The sequence below is a fragment of the Panulirus ornatus genome, chromosome 2, assembly GCF_036320965.1.
Source record: "Panulirus ornatus isolate Po-2019 chromosome 2, ASM3632096v1, whole genome shotgun sequence".
In the NCBI taxonomy this organism is placed as follows: Eukaryota; Metazoa; Arthropoda; class Malacostraca; order Decapoda; family Palinuridae; genus Panulirus; species Panulirus ornatus.
The window spans coordinates 69996588-70015347 of NC_092225.1; the positions used below are offsets into that span (position 1 = coordinate 69996588).

An 18760-nucleotide genomic window follows, 5' to 3' on the forward strand; every position below is an offset into this window, starting at 1 on the left:
TGTGGACCACATGAGAGCTAAATCACAGAAGTGGCTGAATATCTACAGGATTGTTTGGTTGATTCCGTGTAAATGGTATCAGGCAACTAACCAATGTTGGTTTTGGGTGGTTCACAGTGGTGAAGTATGTGGAGATGTTGGAAAAGGTGCCTCTTAATTTGGTCAGGGCACTCCTGTTTCCTGGTGCAACACTGTTTTACCTTGTACAGGACAATAGCCCCCCCACACACAGCAAAGTCATCAAATGCTAGTTTCAGGATCATCCAGATATTAAGCATCGCCACATCTTCCAAAATCTCTGGACCTTGACTCCATAGAACACATCTGGGTAGCAATACCAGGAGATGTGTCTGTTGTAATATCATCCAGTGTAGGTAAGATGCCATGGTCATCAATGCATTGTTGGCTTAGGAGGAACTTAGTGTGCCAGAGGGACAGGCTTTAACACAGTCATTGGTGGCATCTATACCCCACAGGCTGAGAAGTGTGATTGTTGTAGGGAAAGGGGTGATTAGACTAAATATTGATTGCTGAAACTAATCTAACAAGTAATAAAGATCTCTATGAATATTGGTTTCATATCCTATAGTGCATTGCCCTTACCTAACATGATTTGAGTCTTATAACCAGATGATTATTTTAGGAACCTGTGTTTTCCAATGAATTTTAAGTAATAGTGTTGGTCATGAATTTCCTGAAGAAAGAAAACTAAACGCTATTGACTGCCACTGATATATTTTTGCTTCACTAATATATTGCTGTATTCTACTCAGGGTGGAGCATGGTGATTTACAATGATTAAAACATCTACCAAGCAAAATAAATGGCAACCTCACAACATATTGCAGATTACATAATTGCTGTTTAGAAGATTTCGTCCATCGAGAAACATTGTATCCATGAGAAAAGGGGCAGATACTTTTTGGGGGAGTTTACTTGTAGATGATGATACGTATTACACTAAGGGACTATGTTGTTATTGCGTTGATTGCAAACTATCTGAACTAAGACTAGCAGCCTCACAAATGACAAAGGAAACTTATGCTCACTGTGAACCAAAAGGCTGATGAATGGAGATAAACACGAGATTGACAGCTATACAGTGTGTGTGGCAGTAAAGAACAGTTGTATTATTAAGCAAGCAGTCTGTATAGTAACAGTATATGCTGTCCCTACCTAATGGTAAAATCTCATCATAAGTATTTGTAGATGGGTAATCCATGTTTCTCTTTTTTAATTCACCCTCTTTTTCTGCTTCATACTTTTCTCTTCGTGAAAAAATTATTTTCATTTCTACTAGTCACATGCGTGCACTCATTTTCTTCAAATACCCACCATACGCTTCTCTTTTCTGCTTCACAGCACTTCAGTTTTCTGATTCCACCTCTAACTAAATAAAAATATTAAAGAGTTATAGACTTATACTCAGGATTCTAGAGGAACATAATCACTGTGGAGTAGCATATATCTGAGGAGACTTTGTGCTCCTCTCATAGTTTTGGCATCAGTGGCAACAATTGTTATGTATGATTGGATTTCATCTAGCAAGTCATTCATTTATATTAGAGATTGTAACAATCCCACCATTGAGCCTTAAGCAACCTGCTTGTTTCCCTCACCCAGCTTGAAAAGGGTTCTCATGATATGTATTCTCCACTGTTTCTGTGTATATGTAGAGTTTAACTGAGATTAGTTTAGGGGCAGTTGAATTCAGTAGAATTCCCCATGTAACGTGTACTCTAGAGATTGTAGTGTACATCAAGCAAGCTATTTGAACCATTGATGTTTTTTGCATTTTGAAAAATGTTAGATGAAAATAATTAAAACATTTCTCAAATGTATATATGGTCAGCAGGTCATAGTATCCACACTCCTGGCACAACTTTAATACTTTGTGTCAAGCATGAGAAAGTGTCAGTTTTAAGATTAGGAGAAAATTTGCAAGTATTTAGACTTTTCTCTTCAGTTTAAGGGTTTAACTTCAGAGTACATTGCTTAACATGTTACCAATCAGACTGTAAAGTTGACTTTGGACAGTTTTAATGTAAGCATTTTTTAACCATGAAAGCTGATCAGTTACTAATACTAATTTCTATGTTACCTGCTAGATAGGACAGACTAATAGGATTTGCTCTGTCCCTCATCATCAGTGAACATATGTCCACCAGTCATTTGTCTGTCTTTCTAACCATTATCTATTGTTTAAAATAACATGTTATCCATTGACAACTTGGTCACAAATTAAAAACTTGTAAATCAGATACTTATGAAACAACGCAGCTATTTTCCTACATTAGTAGCATTGAATGGTATAAAAGTCATGACTATAGATTTTGCCAGAGTTTTGCCTCCTGTTATAAAAGTTTACCTCTGACTTGAAGAGAATCCATCCTTTGGTTATAAAATATTTTTACGGATGTTTACATCGTCTAAAGAATTAAGTGGTGGAAAACTCATGACTAATTTAGAGTTTTCATGAGTTATACATCATGGAAAGGTTTAACCTGGAACTTAACCTACCTCATAACTTGGAAGAGAACTCAACCTTTAGCCACAATGAGTTATACGAGTATTTTTAAGCATCCAAAGAATTATAAGGCATGAGTCCCATGATTCTAGCTAGTATGAATTATTTTTATACCACTTATTGAAAGGTTAACCTGGCTCATAACTTGGAAGAGAACTTCATTTTTGGCCTTGAAATTTTAACAGATGTTTTTAAAATTTTCAAAACTGTATATCCATCCATTTCTCACTCTGGTCCAACACCTACGCTGCATTGCAAGCAACACATGCTGTATGGAACACCTTTCTACTTATACCCATGATATTAAGATAGAATTGATGAATATGCACATGTAATTTGATATTTCTCTGTACAAAGTAAGTGGTTTTCTTAATTGTAACTAGGATGTCATATACAGAATGTAATTTTTGGTGTTTTCTTGTAATTAGTATATTCCTCAGTAGACATCAGTTAACTTTAACTAACAGATGCTGGCAGCTTGAAAATCCTTCTAAAGGTGAAAGTTTGTGAAGGGAAGGTTTTTGCTCTGATATGGCTGGCTCCAGATTACATCTTTGTCTGTGGGGCTGCAGGTGTCATGTCTACCTGGAAGATTAGTGAAGAATCAGGTATGGATTAATTATAGAGTTAATTGTTTGTTGTAGATTATTGTGTATATATGAAAAAGTGCTATTTATCCTTTTTCTCCCCTTTGCAGTCTATTTCATAAACATGAAATATATTCCTGGGAATTTATGGGTCAGGACTCTTCCATCCCTTAGACTCCATTGAGGAGTTACAAATCCTGTGCTAGTCTTAGTTTAAAACCTTGTTTTTCAAAGGCTTAAAGCCAAATATTTGGCAAATTTAGAAAGAGACATGATATATAGGAGGAGAGGGAATGCACCTGTAACAAACCACTTTGATCTTACCGGTCAATTTTCCATGTATTTGATGAGAGAATTGGTCCTGAAATTCCATCTTAGTGAATGTTGAAGCTTGTATAGAAATGATTTTTGAGTAAGCTACAGAAAATGGCGTCTAGGCCAGAGCAATCTGTCTTTGTTGTATTGACCAATCAATCATTGATCGAACATCCCTCCTCTGGCCCCGTTTTTGACCCCTCTCATAAAAGGGACAATGCCAGACTGATAATGAAAATTTTTACGAGCTTCTTGTTACAATTATTGCTGCCATTTTCTGAAATTATATTATGTATTCAAATAGCAGTGATTGAATGTACAGACATCTGAGTTACTGACCAATCATTTTGATAGGTTTAAAAGCTGCTTATCACTATTAAATGAATTTTCATAATTCTTTATAAATGTTTTCAGTTCTAACTTTTTGTATATATAGTTTGATTTTAAAAACAGAATTTTTTTGCATTAAATTTTATGTTCATAAGGGTGCCAGTAATGGTTATTGTCTTCAAAGAGTTCCATAAGTTCTAATTTAAGAATTTTACTAAACTGAGAATAAAGTTAGAAATCTGTAAGTTGAGAGTTCAAACTTAGAATATGACAGCTAGTCATCTGCCATTAGTTAGAATTCTTACCACTTTATGTAGAAAACACAAGACAGCTTATCTGATAGAGGTTTATATTGATTGTAAGAATGGATTGACACATTTCTTATTATTCTTCTCATTCTTTACATTGGTTAGTATTAGAAAATCTTCCTAAACATTGGGTACAGACAATTGTTAAACTGTAAGTTCTTTTCCATTTAATTTACCCATCTTGGTAGTCTCTTTATTGAATTCATAAGCAACAGACTGATAAGAAATTCTTATTTATAGGGGCACTGAAGAAGTGTAATCACATCCTACCTCCTTGTAAGCAGCGGTGGGTGTCTGCTGCCTGTGTATGTACAGAATCCAAAAATGGTATTCAGAATCTTATATGTGGAGATCGGGCCGGCAGTCTTCATTTGTATTCCCAGGAGGTTAGTTTAATTTTTTCAAAATATCCCTCTTGTTTCCCTGTTCCCTTTTAACTAGGTTACAGAATCCCCTAGCAAGTGTTTAGCATGTTACCCTGAAATCTTGTAAGATATATGATTGTTTACATGTTGAAATTATGTAGGGAAGATTGCTTAGAGTAAAACAAAAATCCAAACATCAGAAATCCAGAAAATTTTGTCTTTTTTTTTTCATTTTAGTCCTTATATTTGATATTCTTCTTCAGTGTACCTGCTTTACAACAGTGTGCGTATACTCATTACAAGAAAAGCATACTTTTATGTTGGTAAGATAGTCTCAGCCAGTCCACCATGTTGAACAGCCGAGGTTTTGCAAATACTTTTTAAATACTCTCAGAAACTCGGGAAAGTAGAATTCCAGCAATACCCTGGTCACAGGCAGTTTTTTTTTTTTTTCATGTTGTACCAGCACTCTGAGTATATTGCTAATTTTCTATGAAATACGTGTTTTTGACCTTATCTCGATGCAAATTAGTCGTATTTTAGAAATCTAAAGCCAAGTGAGCTCAACACACTTGTGATAATTTCACTTGGTAAAAATCCATGTAATTTTTGTCATCATTTGATCCCTATCATCTCTTGTCTTAGTTGTCTGTCCATTAGATTTCAGTTTGATCTTTTCTGAAACTTCAGGATCATTTAGAGCCAAGCTTGGCAGGGATGGTCCATAGGTTGTTTCTTTTTAAATTTGGATCCAATGACTCCTACTGTCATTCTGACTGTGAAGCATTCACAGGCCACCTGGGGTTGATCCTGCATAATTGCAAATCCTCCCCTAGGTGCTGGTCAGTGAATTGGGTACGTGGCTATGTTGGGATATATATTCATTATTTCATTACATTTTATTTGATTATACTTGATCGCTGTTTCCAGCATCAGCGAGGTAGTGCCAGGAAAGAGATGAAGAAAAACCCATCCACTTATATACACACATGTATACATACATGCATATACATGTACATACACATAAGTATATTTACATTTTTTTTATGTTAGCTGAGATAACGTGGGCAGCTGAGGCCCTAATAAAGGCCATCCCATTAACACTCTATATTTTTTTTTTTTTTTTTTGCTTTGTCGCTGTCTCCCGCGTTTGCGAGGTAGCGCAAGGAAACAGACGAAAGAAATGGCCCAACCCACCCCCATACACATGTATATACATACACGTCCACACACGCAAATATACATACCTACTCAGCTTTCCATGGTTTACCCCAGACGCTTCACACGCCCTGATTCAATCCACTGACAGCACAGCACGTCAAATCCCGGTATACCACATCGATCCAATTCACTCTATTCCTTGCCCTCCTTTCACCCTCCTGCATGTTCAGGCCCCGATCACACAAAATCTTTTTCACTCCATCTTTCCACCTCCAATTTGGTCTCCCACTTCTCCTCGTTCCCTCCACCTCCGACACATATATCCTCTTGGTCAATCTTTCCTCACTCATTCTCTCCATGTGCCCAAACCATTTCAAAACACCCTCTTCTGCTCTCTCAACCACGCTCTTTTTATTTCCACACATCTCTCTTACCCTTACGTTACTTACTCGATCAAACCACCTCACACCACACATTGTCCTCAAACATCTCATTTCCAGCACATCCATCCTCCTGCGCACAACTCTATCCTTAGCCCACGCCTCGCAACCATACAACATTGTTGGAACCACTATTCCTTCAAACATACCCATTTTTGCTTTCCGAGATAATGTTCTCGACTTCCACACATTCTTCAAGGCTCCTAGAATTTTCGCCCCCTCCCCCACCCTATGATCCACTTCCGCTTCCATGGTTCCATCCGCTGCCAGATCCACTCCCAGATATCTAAAACACTTTACTTCCTCCAGTTTTTCTCCATTCAAACTTACCTCCCAATTGACTTGACCCTCAACCCTACTGTACCTAATTACCTTGCTCTTATTCACATTTACTCTTAACTTTCTTCTTTCACACACTTTACCAAACTCAGTCACCAGCTTCTGCAGTTTCTCACATGAATCAGCCACCAGCGCTGTATCATCAGCGAACAACAACTGACTCACTTCCCAAGCTCTCTCATCCCCAACAGACTTCATACTTGCCCCTCTTTCCAAAACTCTTGCATTCACCTCCCTAACAACTCCATCCATAAACAAATTAAACAACCATGGAGACATCACACACCCCTGCCACAAACCATATATATATATATATATATATATATATATATATATATATATATATATATATATATATATATATATATATATATATAGGGGATTAAGAATACTTCCCACGTATTCCCTGCGTGTCGTAGAAGGCAACTAAAAGAGGAGGGAGCGGGGGGCTGGAAATCCTCCCCTCTCGTTTTTTTTTTAATTTTCTAAAAGAAGGAACAGAGGGGGCCAGGTGAGGATATTCCAAAAAAGGCCCAGTCCTCTGTTCTTAACCCTACCTCGCTAATGCGGGAAATGGCGAATAGTTTAAAAGAAAGAAAGATATATATATATATATATATATATATATATATATATATATATATATATATATATATATATATTTTGGAAAATTGAAGAAAAAAAAAAAAAAAGGAACAGAGAAGGGGGCCAGGTGAGGATATTCCCTCAGAGGCCCAGTCCTCTGTTCTTAACACTACCTTGCTAATGCGGGAAATGGCGAATAGTTTGAAAGAAAGAAATATATATATATATATATATATATATATCCATTGACCCCAGTATACCACATCATCCCAATTCACTATTCCTTGCACGCCTTTCACCCTCCTGTATGTTCAGGCTCAAAATCTTTTTCACTCCATCCATCCACCTCCAATTTGGTCTCCTGCTTCTCTTCATTTCCGGGATTGAACCAGGGCAGGTGAAGCCTCTGGGGTAAACCACGGAAAGTGTTGTGGAAGGGCTTAAGGGTGTATAGTGTGGGAGGTGAGTTGCAAGAAGTAGTGAAAAATTTTTACTAAGGATGTAAGACATGTGTACGAATAGGAAGAGAGGAGATTGATTAGTTCCCAGTGAATGTCAGTCTGTAGCAGGGGTGTGTGATGTCCCCATGGTTGTTTAATTTGTTTATGGATGGGATGGTTAGGGACATAAATGCAAGGGTTTTGGAGAGAGGGGTGAGTGTGCAGTCTATTGGAGATGAGAGGGCCTGGGAAGTGAGTCAGTTGTAGTTCGCTGATGATACAGCTCTAGTGACTGATTCGAGTGAGAAACTGCAAAAGTTGGGGACTGAGTTTGGAAAATTGTGTGAAAAGAGAAAGTTAATGGACATGTTAATTGGGATATAAGTGTGAATGGAGAAAAATTGGAGGAAGTGAAGTGTTCTAGATATTTGGGAGTGGAATTACTAGCGAATGGAGCCATGGAAGCGGAAGTGAGTCACAGGGTGGGGGAGGGGGTGAAACTTTTGGGAACAATGAAGAATGTGTGGAAGGAGAGAACAAGATCTCAGAGAGCAAAAATGGGTATGTTCCAACAGTGTTATATGGTTGCAAGGCATGGATTATAGATAGGGTTGTATGGAGGAGGGTGGATGTGTTGGAAATGAAATGTTTGAGGATAATATGTGGTGTGGGGTGGTTTGATTGAGTAAGTAATGAAAGGGTAAGAGAGATGTGTGGAAATAAGAAAAAGTGTGGTTGAGAGAGCAGAAGAGGGTGGGTTGAAATGGTTTGGACATATGAAGAGAATGAGTGAGGAAAGATTGACAGAGAGGTGGAGGGAACAAGAAGCAGGAGACCAAATTGGAGGTGGAAGAATGGAATGAAAAAGATTTTGAGCGATCGGGACCTGAACATACAGGAGGATGAGAGGTGTGCAAGGAATAGAGTAAATTGGAACGATGTGGTATACCGGCTTGACGTGCTATCAGTGGATTGAACCAGGGCATGTGAAATGTCTGGGGTGAACCATGGTAAGGTTTGTGGGGCCTGGATGTGGATAGGGAGCTGTGGTTTCAATACATTATTCATGACAGATAGACTGAGTGTGAACAAATGTGTCCTAGCGCTACCTTGTGCCGGGGGGTGGGTGGGGGTTGCTATTTCAATTGTGGCAGGTGGCAACGGGAATGGATGAAGGCAGCAAGTATGAATATGTGCATGTGTATACATGTATGTCTGTGTGTATATATATATATATATATATATATATATATATATATATATATATATATATATATATACATATATATATATATATATATATATATATATATATATATATATATATATATATATATATATATATATATATATATATCCCTGGGGATAGGGGAGAAAGAATACTTCCCACGTATTCCCTGCGTGTCGTAGAAGGCGACTAAAAGGGAAGGGAGCGGGGGGCTGGAAATCCTCCCCTCTCAATTTTTTTTTCTTTTTTATTTTCCAAAAGAAGGAACAGAGAAGGGGGCCTGGTGAGGATATTCCCTAAAAGGCCCAGTCCTCTGTTCTTAACGCTACCTCGCTAATGCGGGAAATGGCGAATAGTATGAAAGAAAGAAAGATATATATATATATATATATATATATATATACATTGAAATTTCTATGTATATATGTATATTTGTGTGTATGGGCATTTATGTATATACATGTGTATGTGGGTGGGTTAGGCCATTCATTCGTCTGTTTCCTTGTGCTACCTCACAAACAGGGGAGATGGCGATTAAGCATAATAAATATTTGTAGTTTTTATGAGGTGGTCTTGATTATGGCATTCAGTTGCCTGTGCTGTCTCAGCTTACATAAAAGGAAAATGGCCACTGATACTATAAATTTGCATCATCCATTCATTGACTTTTCACAATTTAGTCTTCTCCTGTGAAACTACAAGACCATTTGGAATCCAACTTGTCAGTGATTGTTCTTGAGTTGTCCCTTTACTACATTTTGTTCATTTACCCCAGTTGCCACATAAGATAGTCATCATCCATCATCAAACTTTCCACATTTCAATCTTCTGTTCAGAAATTACTGGGCCAGTTTGAACCAAACTTTGCAGAAATAGTCCTTGTTTGATCTCTCAAAAATGCTTCATGTGACCATGACCACCATACAAGGTTGCTGCTGTTACTAACTGTAACCAGCATCTCTCAGTCAGCTTTTCAGATTTCAATATCCCTGTAAAGTACTGTCCAATTTAAACCATACTGGGCCGGGATAGTCCTTGGGTTGTCCCTTTTACAAAGTTGTCTTCAGTGACCTAGATCAGATGGCTGCTATTACTGAAGACAGTCATCATCCATCTGTTAACTTTTTACATTTGTTTTGTTCTTGAAAACTACTGGGCTGATTTGAAGAGAACTTGGCTGGGTGGTCATTCTTCAAAATGTGCCTGGTAATCACATCATCCATACAAGATAGCTACTGTTCCTAAAGATAACCAATGTCTGTCTGTTACCTTTTCCGAGATGTATCCAGTGACCCTGAACAACATCAAAGATGGTTTCTGTTACTAGAATTAGTTATAATCCATCTGTGAACTTTCACATTTTAGTCTTCTTTTCTGAAACAACTGAGCCAATTTGAACCAGAGTGGGTAGGGATTGTCCTAATGTAGTTCCTTTCAAAACGTCCCCACTCACCATTCAAAATTAATGTTGTTATTGAAAATATTTAGTGTCTGTTCTATCCCTTTTCACTTTTCAATCCCTGGTGAAACCTTTAGGCCAGTTTGAACCAGTCATGGGTATTTCACAGATGGTCCATTTTCAAAATTAAGTTTGGTTACCCTGACCACCATCCAAATTGGCAGCTGTTACTATTAGTAATCATGATATCTGTTTTGAGTTAGAATTTTCATGAGTTTGAACTGTAACTACATAACTATGAGTATTTAACATGTGAATGTTTCCTGAAATGAGTAGTTTTGCTTGTAATGCAAATTAAGCCTTTCTTGTCAATGATTTTTATGAAACTCTCCTCTGAAACCAATGGGCCAGTTTTAAATAAACATGTGAGGGATGGTTCTTTGGTGATCCCTTTTCAACATTTTATGCAATGACCCTGACCTCTATCAAAGATGGGTGCTGTTAGTTTCGATGCAGAATTATTTCAGATTTCAACTGTAGCTAAGGATTATGAGTTATATAATTACCTATGAGGATAATGAGTTAATGTGATGACTTATGTAAGATTATTTAAAAAACTTTTTTTTCTGTTGAACTTGTAGTTTTGCTAATGCAGTTTAGGTATATTTTGTCAAAACTTTGCAGAAAAGTCTTTTCTAAAACCAGTGAGCCACACTAAAATGAACTTTGCAGAGATGTTTCTTGGATGGTCGCTTTTCAAAATTGTTTGTGGTAACCCTGACCACTATTCATATAATGATTATTAACATTATTCTTGTAGGTACCTGAGGCCCAGCACACTCTTCGCAGCATTCATGGGAGAAATGGTGTGACAAGCTTGACCATTTACAATGATTTCATATATAGCACTGGGCGAGATGGATGTGTAAGGTGCTTAACTGTGCAGGATGGGCACATCCAGGTCATTACAATCTCAAGGGTCAGCAGTGTGAATTGGGTGGCAAAACTGATTTTCTTATATGAACAACCCATGGCTGTTTGCTTTCATGATGTAAGTGTCTTATGTTCTCTTTAGCTTTACTTTTTGAAATTCATCCATATATCAGTCATCCAAATCTAGTGATTATCTTTCATCTTCAGGTAAGAATATTCTTAAAGTAAGATTCACAAAGAGAATAAGATAGAAAAGAAATAGGTGTTGAAATAGATGTAGAAATCAGTTTTGAAATGTGCTTAATAGTTCACAGGCCTTGCTACAGAACACAGAAAAAGGTTCATATATGACATGTATTCTCTTAGTTTTGCCACTTTTGTTTCCATTGTTTTTCTGGATGCCAATCATCTGAGCAGCTGAATAAATTCAGATGCTGATAGACCACATTTGCAGTGTAAAAGCAGTTGGTTGCATCTAGCATTTGTTACATTTATAGATGCATAAACCTCAAAGAATAGCAGCTCATATTCTCTTTCTGCCCATGTAAACAGTTTAGGCCTCCCTTCCCAAAAACTCTTTCAAGTAAAATCAAGACCAGAAAATGGATCACAAAGATGTCATCTACCATATTTCACCAGCACTATCTCAAAATATATGATTTAGAAGAGCTCCCAATCAAAGTTGAGGATTGTGTGGAAATTTCCTCTTCGATACGGGAGATGTAAAAGCTCACCCCTACATTTTTAGAGAAACAGAAGTAAGGAAAGAACACACAAGATTAATGCCTGCACACTTGAACATCGTCAGTGTTTTTTCAAGGTGACTCATCTCTTTCACAATAATTTGTTGTCATTTTTTTCTAAAGTATTATCCCTAACTCATACAAAGTATACACTAGCATTCTTGCAAACTGGTCTGATTCACTTTTATTTTCATCAATTGGAAATGATGTTGAAGGAGACACATCTGTTGGTGCAGCAGGATTAGAGGTAAGTAGGGAGAGGAAGAGATATGGCAGAGAGGAAGACATAACATAGAAGGAATAAAAGGAGTAATACAGTTCTAAAGGAAAGGTAAAGCTGACTTATTGGTAGAGTGGTGATTGAGATAATGAAATGCTGTGTAGTGGACTCTGGAAGGTATGTAGATTCCTGGAAAATTAGTTGTTTCAGATGACTGGACAAAGAGTAATTTATCCATCACATATAATGAAATGGAATACAGTTGATTATAGAAATTACAAAAGGATGGCTCTCTTTGAGAGAGTTGGCAAGGTCCATGGTAGGATAGGAATCATTTGTGTTAAAAACAAAAGCAAACTCCTTTTTAGTCAAGAATTTTAAGTCTAGCTAGTTCGTGGATAATTTTCCCCCCAGACATCACCCCCAAAGGAAAATCCATTCCCCACCAATCCTATCTGGACATTTAGTATATAAATATGTGCACAGAAAAAAAATAATGTAACAACTAAACCAAAACTAATTTAACCTAACCAAAGCAAATTGTTTTTTCTTAGTTAGTCATACTAATGTAATGGAAAACTTCTACCTTAGTCTACATGCTACTTTTTAGGAGTGGAAATATGGAAGGAATGTTTTTGTATTTTTTTTTTTATATATAGTACATATATACCCTATGATTCACTTCTGCTTCCATGGTTCCATCCGCTGCCAGATCCACTCCCAGATATCTAAAACACTTTACTTCCTCCAGTTTTTCTCCATTCAAACTTACCTCCCAATTGACTTGACCCTCAACCCTACTGTACATAATAACCTTGCTCTTATTCACATTTACTCTTAACTTTCTTCTTTCACACACTTTCCCAAACTCAGTCACCAGCTTCTGCAGTTTCTCACATGAATCAGCCACCAGCACTGTATCATCAGCGAACAACAACTGACTCACTTCCCAAGCTCTCTCATCCACAACAGACTTCATACTTGCCCCTCTTTCCACAACTCTTGCATTCACCTCCCTAACAACCCCATCCATAAACAAATTAAACAACCATGGAGACATCACCCACCCCTGCCGCAAACCTACATTCACTGAGAACCAATCACTTTCCTCTCTTCCTACACGTACACATGCCTTACATCCTCGATAAAAACTTTTCACTGCTTCTAACAACTTGCCTCCCACACCATATATTCTTAATACCTTCCACAGAGCATCTCTATCAACTCTATCATATGCCTTCTCCAGATCCATAAATGCTACATACAAATCCATTTGCTTTTCTAAGTATTTCTCACATACATTCGTCAAAGCAAATACCTGATCCACACATCCTCTACCACTTCTGAAACCACACTGCTCTTCCCCAATCTGATGCTCTGTACATGCCTTCACCCTCTCAATCAATACCCTCCCATATAATTTACCAGGAATACCCAACAAACTTATACCTCTGTAATTTGAGCACTCACTCTTATCCCCTTTGCCTTTGTACAATGGCACTATGCACGCATTCCGCCAATCCTCAGGCACCTCACCATGAGTCATACATACATTAAATAACCTTACCAACCAGTCAACAATACAGTCACCCCCTTTTTTAATAAATTCCACTGCAATACCATCCAAACCTGCTGCCTTGCCGGCTTTCATCTTCCGCAAAGCTTTTACTACCTCTTCTCTGTTTACCAAACAAAAATCCTGGGAGCCTTGAAGAATGTGTGGAAGTCGAGAACATTATCTCGGAAAGCTAAAATGGGTATGTTTGAAGGAATAGTGGTTCCAACAATGTTGTATGGTTGCGAGGCGTGGGCCATGGATAGAGTTGTGGGCAGGAGAGTGAATGTGCTGGAAATGAGATGTTTGAGGACAATGTGTGGTGTGAGGTGGTTTGATCAAGTAAGTAATGTAAGGGTAAGAGAGATGTGTGGAAATAAAAAGAGCGTGGTTGAGAGAGCATAAGAGGGTGTTTTGAAATGGTTTGGGCACATGGAGAGAATGAGTGAGGAAAGATTGACCAAGAGGATATATTTGTCGGAGGTGGAGGGAACGAGAAGTGGGAGACCAAATTGGAGGTGGAAAGATGGAGTGAAAAAGATTTTGTGTGATTGGGGCCTGAACATGCAGGAGGGTGAAAGGAGGGCAAGGAATAGAGTGAATTGGATCGATGTGGTATACTGGGGTTGACGTGCTGTCAGTGGACTGAATCAGGGCATGTGATGCGTCTGGGGTAAACCATGGAAAGTTGTGTGGGGCCTGGATGTGGAAAGGGAGCTGTTGTTTCGGGCATTATTGCATGACAGCTAGAGACTGAGTGTGAACGAATGGGGCCTTTGTTGTCTTTTCCTAGTGCTACCTCGCACACATGAGGGGGGAGGGGGATGGTATTCCATGTGTGGCCAGGTGGCAATGGGAATGAATAAAGGCAGACAGTGTGAATTGCGTGCATGGGTATATATGTATGTGTCTGTGTGTGTATATATATGTGTACGTTGAGATGTATAGGTATGTATATTTGCGTGTGTGGACGTGTATGTATATACATTGTGTATGGGGGTGGGTTGGGCCATTTCTTTCGTCTGTTTCCTTGCACTACCTCGCAAACGTGGGAGACAGCGACAAAGCAAAAAAAAAAAAAAAAAAGTACATATATACATCTTATACAAGCATATTACATTTAGAACATGTTTTAGGGATACAAGATGCTGTGTTAAGGTTATATTATGTATCCTATATTTCTAAGACTAAAAAAGAATCCAAATTTCAAACGTTACTTGGTCCTAAGGAGTTCAGATTTTTTATACTTTATCTCTAGAATGAGTCATATGTGATGCAAAATTGGATGTCATATTTGATATTTCTCTAGTCATGGATGAAACTCTACTTGCAAAATTCTACTTTCAGCAGTGATATTTACTTTCTACTAACTCATAAGTGGTAATCTAAGAATATGTGAATTCTTTTCGTTATTTTGTATGTTTAGTAATTATCACAAAGATTTTATCATAAGATATATAGAACTATGAGATATTTTGTGTTAGGTGAATTTCTGAACGAACAACTGTAACTGGTTGTGTAAGAGTTCACATCTCCAAGTGCATGTACGATATTAAGAAATATCTTTGGTTTTGATGATTTTGGTGTGAATGCAATATTTTTTTGTAGGTGAAGCTCAGAATGTGGAGTTTGGTGGAAGAGCGAGCTGTAGTGGAAGTAGAATGTGGAGGAGGCCATCGATCATGGGACCTCTGTGTTTCTGAGGCAGAAAATGAACTAATCTGCCTATTTTTGAAAGATGGCATTCCTTATACCTTCCGCACAACACTCAGGGATAAACTCATGCCTCTGATTAAGGTTTGTACAAAATTTGTAAGAGTTCAGTTTATTTAACTTTTGATTTCAAGCTTTAGTATAATGAAGATTTAAATTTGAGAATGGAGACAGGTTGAAGTAACTATTGTAAAATGTATGATGATCAACAGTACAGTAAAAATCATAATGTTAGAGCATGAAGTGTGCTGAAATGGTGTCTGCATATGAAGTGGATGTGTAGTGAGAAACTGACAGGGGGCTTATGTGTTGGGTGTAGAGGGAGCAAGGGAGAGGGGTAGACAAGGAGATGGATGGATAGAGTAAGGAGGCTTTTGGACATTGGGGCTTGAACATTCAGGTATGTACATGTTGGATAAGGTATTGGAATGATTCAGTATATGGGGGCCAACATGCTGCTCATGGGCTGAACCAGGATGTATGATGCAATTAAAGTAAATCATTGAGTGATATTTATGGCTTTGCAATGGATGGTAGCCTCTGATTTCAGTACACTACAAACTGGATGTGTGACTGTTGTTCATTTGTTGCACATTGAAATACTTTTTTCAGAAAGAAGTACTAATTACCTCTGTTGAGTAACCAATCGGTCATATGAAGAGAAGGGTATGAACTCACTGAGCTTGAGGAACATGTTCAAAATTCTTATCTTTAATGACAGATTTTGATTGTAGCAAAGATGAGGGTTTGACCAATCAAAATTGTTACTGACAACAGATTCAGTGTTACTATGAATGTAGATGATAAGCTCCCCAAATAACAGAAAAAGGTAATTAGCAGAATGAAAAATACATAAATAAACAAGACAGGAACTAAAAAATCCACAAAAGGTAACAAAATTGTTACCAGGTAAGTAACAATCCTTACAGAGACGGTGCCTCCTTGTGCTTCTAAGTAGGTGTTCAGTGCCTGCTTGTGCTTCAAAGTAGGTGTTCAGTGCCTCCTTGTGCTTCAAAGTAGGTGTTCATGTATAGCGTATGTATTAGGTACGTTGTTTATCACAATTAATCTGATATTGTTTTCACAATTAATCTGATATTGTTTGTCTTTTCAGACAGCAGTGAACACACATGAGACTATGTGTCTACAGATACTCTTCCAGGATGGTTGTAAGACAGTATTCGTTACTGGGGGAGAGGACACAACTCTACGACTTCATTCTGTCTGGGGAATTGAAAACCGTAGGATTCTTAATGTTAGTCGTAGTCACATATCCAGCATTAAAGCATTGTGCGTGGTAGAAGATGGAGGAAAAAGAGTTGACCTTGATGGAGAAGACCCTACAGTATGGATAGTTTCTGCTGGTGGGCGTGCACAGGTCAAAGTTTGGAAGTCCACTCACAGAGAATGTTCAGGTTTGGCCATTAATCCTAAATATTTGAGTTTAGAAGCTTCATTGTTCAGTTCAGGTGACACAGTGGGTAACCATATTTTGAAAGTATGAAATTGATTTTGATGGATATCAAAGTGAGGCAGTAATTAGCAGCAAAATATTCAGGCAAAGATCTCTTCTTCAGATAAACTAGAAGTCTCAGTAAATGATAAATTGAAAGACTGTTTGGATGAAAATACCTGTAGACTACAAAACACAGATGTAATATGTAGAGAAGTTACTTCACACATGCTACGCACTGGTTCTAGCAAAACTTGGAAGAGTCAGGAACCGACCTTTGATCCTGAGACACGTTACATGGATGCAGCTGCCTTCTGGGTCACTAAAACTCAAGCTGTAGTGGCTCTAGCATCTTCTGATGGGCTTTTAAGGTAAATGATAGTATTTAATTTTTCATCTTTATATAATCATTTTCCTATAGAAATTTTACTGAGGGAAAAAAAAATTAAGGATGAATAAAGAGCAGAAGGGTTTGGGAAAAGTATAAAATGTGTCGATCAAATCTTAATGGGAAAGATGCTAGCAAAAAATAGAGAATTGTTTGGAACATTTTTAAATCTTAGAGAAGGTAGCTGAAGGGTTTAGGAAAAGTACAAAATGTGTAGATCAAATCTTGGCAAAGATGTTAGCAGAAAGAGAGAGTTGTTCGGAAAAAAAATTTTCAACTTAGAATCATTAATTTTCCTATCATCCATTCTCTTCAATCATTTCACTATTTACACCATGAGGTTGCTGCTCTCTCTCTCCACTATACAGTTATTACTTTGGCCTCTGTTCTTGTGAACTGTCTTCATGTGTCCCTGCCCACAAGATGTGCACCTAAGTCTTGTTGCTGCTTCCCACAGTTTGTGTATGGAGACTAGTCACATAAGGATCTGGCTGCTTCTTCCCACAGTTTGTGTATGGAGACCAGTCACATAAGTATTGACCGTTATGATACCTCCTACCCTTGAACAGCTAAGCTATGGATTTCTCCTCCTTCATTCATCTTTCCCCTTTCCTGTAACCTTTTTACACATAAGTATTAGTTGTGTAAACACCTGCAGAGCCTTTATCAATTTCTTTTTTTATTATTATTATTATACTTTGTCACTGTCTCCCGTGTTAGCGAGGTAGCGCAAGGAAACAGACGAAAGAATGGCCCAACCCACCCACATACACATGTATATACATACACGTCCACACACACACATATACGTACCTATACATCTCAACGTATATATATATATATATATATATATATATATATATATATATATATATATATATATATATATATTATTATATTTTTTATTATACTTTGTCGCTGTCTCCCGCGTTTGCGAGGTAGCGCAAGGAAACAGATGAAAGAAATGGCCCAACCCCCCCCCCATACACATGTATATACATACATCCACACACGCAAATATACATACCTACACAGCTTTCCATGGTTTACCCCAGACGCTTCACATGCCTTGATTCAATCCACTGACAGTACGTCAACCCCGGTATACCACATCGCTCCAATTCACTCTATTCCTTGCCCTCCTTTCACCCTCCTGCATGTTCAGGCCCCGATCACACAAAATCTTTTTCACTCCATCTTTCCACCTCCAATTTGGTCTCCCTCTTCTCCTTGTTCCCTCCACCTCCGACACATATATCCTCTTGGTCAATCTTTCCTCACTCATCCTCTCCATGTGCCCAAACCACTTCAAAACACCCTCTTCTGCTCTCTCAACCACGCTCTTTTTATTTCCACACATCTCTCTTACCCTTACGTTACTCACTCGATCAAACCACCTCACACCACACATTGTCCTCAAGCATCTCATTTCCAGCACATCCATCCTCCTGCGCACAACTCTATCCATAGCCCACGCCTCGCAACCATACAACATTGTTGGAACCACTATTCCTTCAAACATACCCATTTTTGCTTTCCGAGATAATGTTCTCGACTTCCACACATTCTTCAAGGCCCCCAGGATTTTTACCCCCTCCCCCACCCTATGATCCACTTCCGCTTCCATGGTTCCATCCGCTGCCAGATCCACTCCCAGATATCTAAAACACTTCACTTCCTCCAGTTTTTCTCCATTCAAACTCACCTCCCAATTGACTTGACCCTCAACCC

General features: G+C 38.1%; 2 protein-coding genes across 3 annotated transcripts in view; one reads left to right on the forward strand and one right to left on the reverse strand.

The window, feature by feature from the left end:
• Window positions 1-18760, forward strand: part of LOC139757048 (tRNA (34-2'-O)-methyltransferase regulator WDR6) — a 53589-nt gene that overhangs the window by 12375 nt on the left and 22454 nt on the right. For both annotated transcript variants that reach the window (XM_071677076.1, XM_071677084.1), the window contains 6 exons: window positions 2995-3135; window positions 4308-4453; window positions 10845-11075; window positions 15084-15272; window positions 16303-16603; window positions 16766-17012. In XM_071677076.1, coding sequence (XP_071533177.1) covers window positions 2995-3135; window positions 4308-4453; window positions 10845-11075; window positions 15084-15272; window positions 16303-16603; window positions 16766-17012 — 1255 coding nt within the window. The remainder of the gene's footprint in view (window positions 1-2994; window positions 3136-4307; window positions 4454-10844; window positions 11076-15083; window positions 15273-16302; window positions 16604-16765; window positions 17013-18760) is intronic.
• Window positions 2300-18760, reverse strand: part of LOC139757061 (DNA polymerase epsilon subunit 4-like) — a 55177-nt gene continuing 38716 nt past the window's right edge. Inside the window, exon 3 of the mRNA XM_071677106.1 lies at window positions 2300-3112. The gene's annotated coding sequence lies outside the window, so the exon portion shown is untranslated. The remainder of the gene's footprint in view (window positions 3113-18760) is intronic.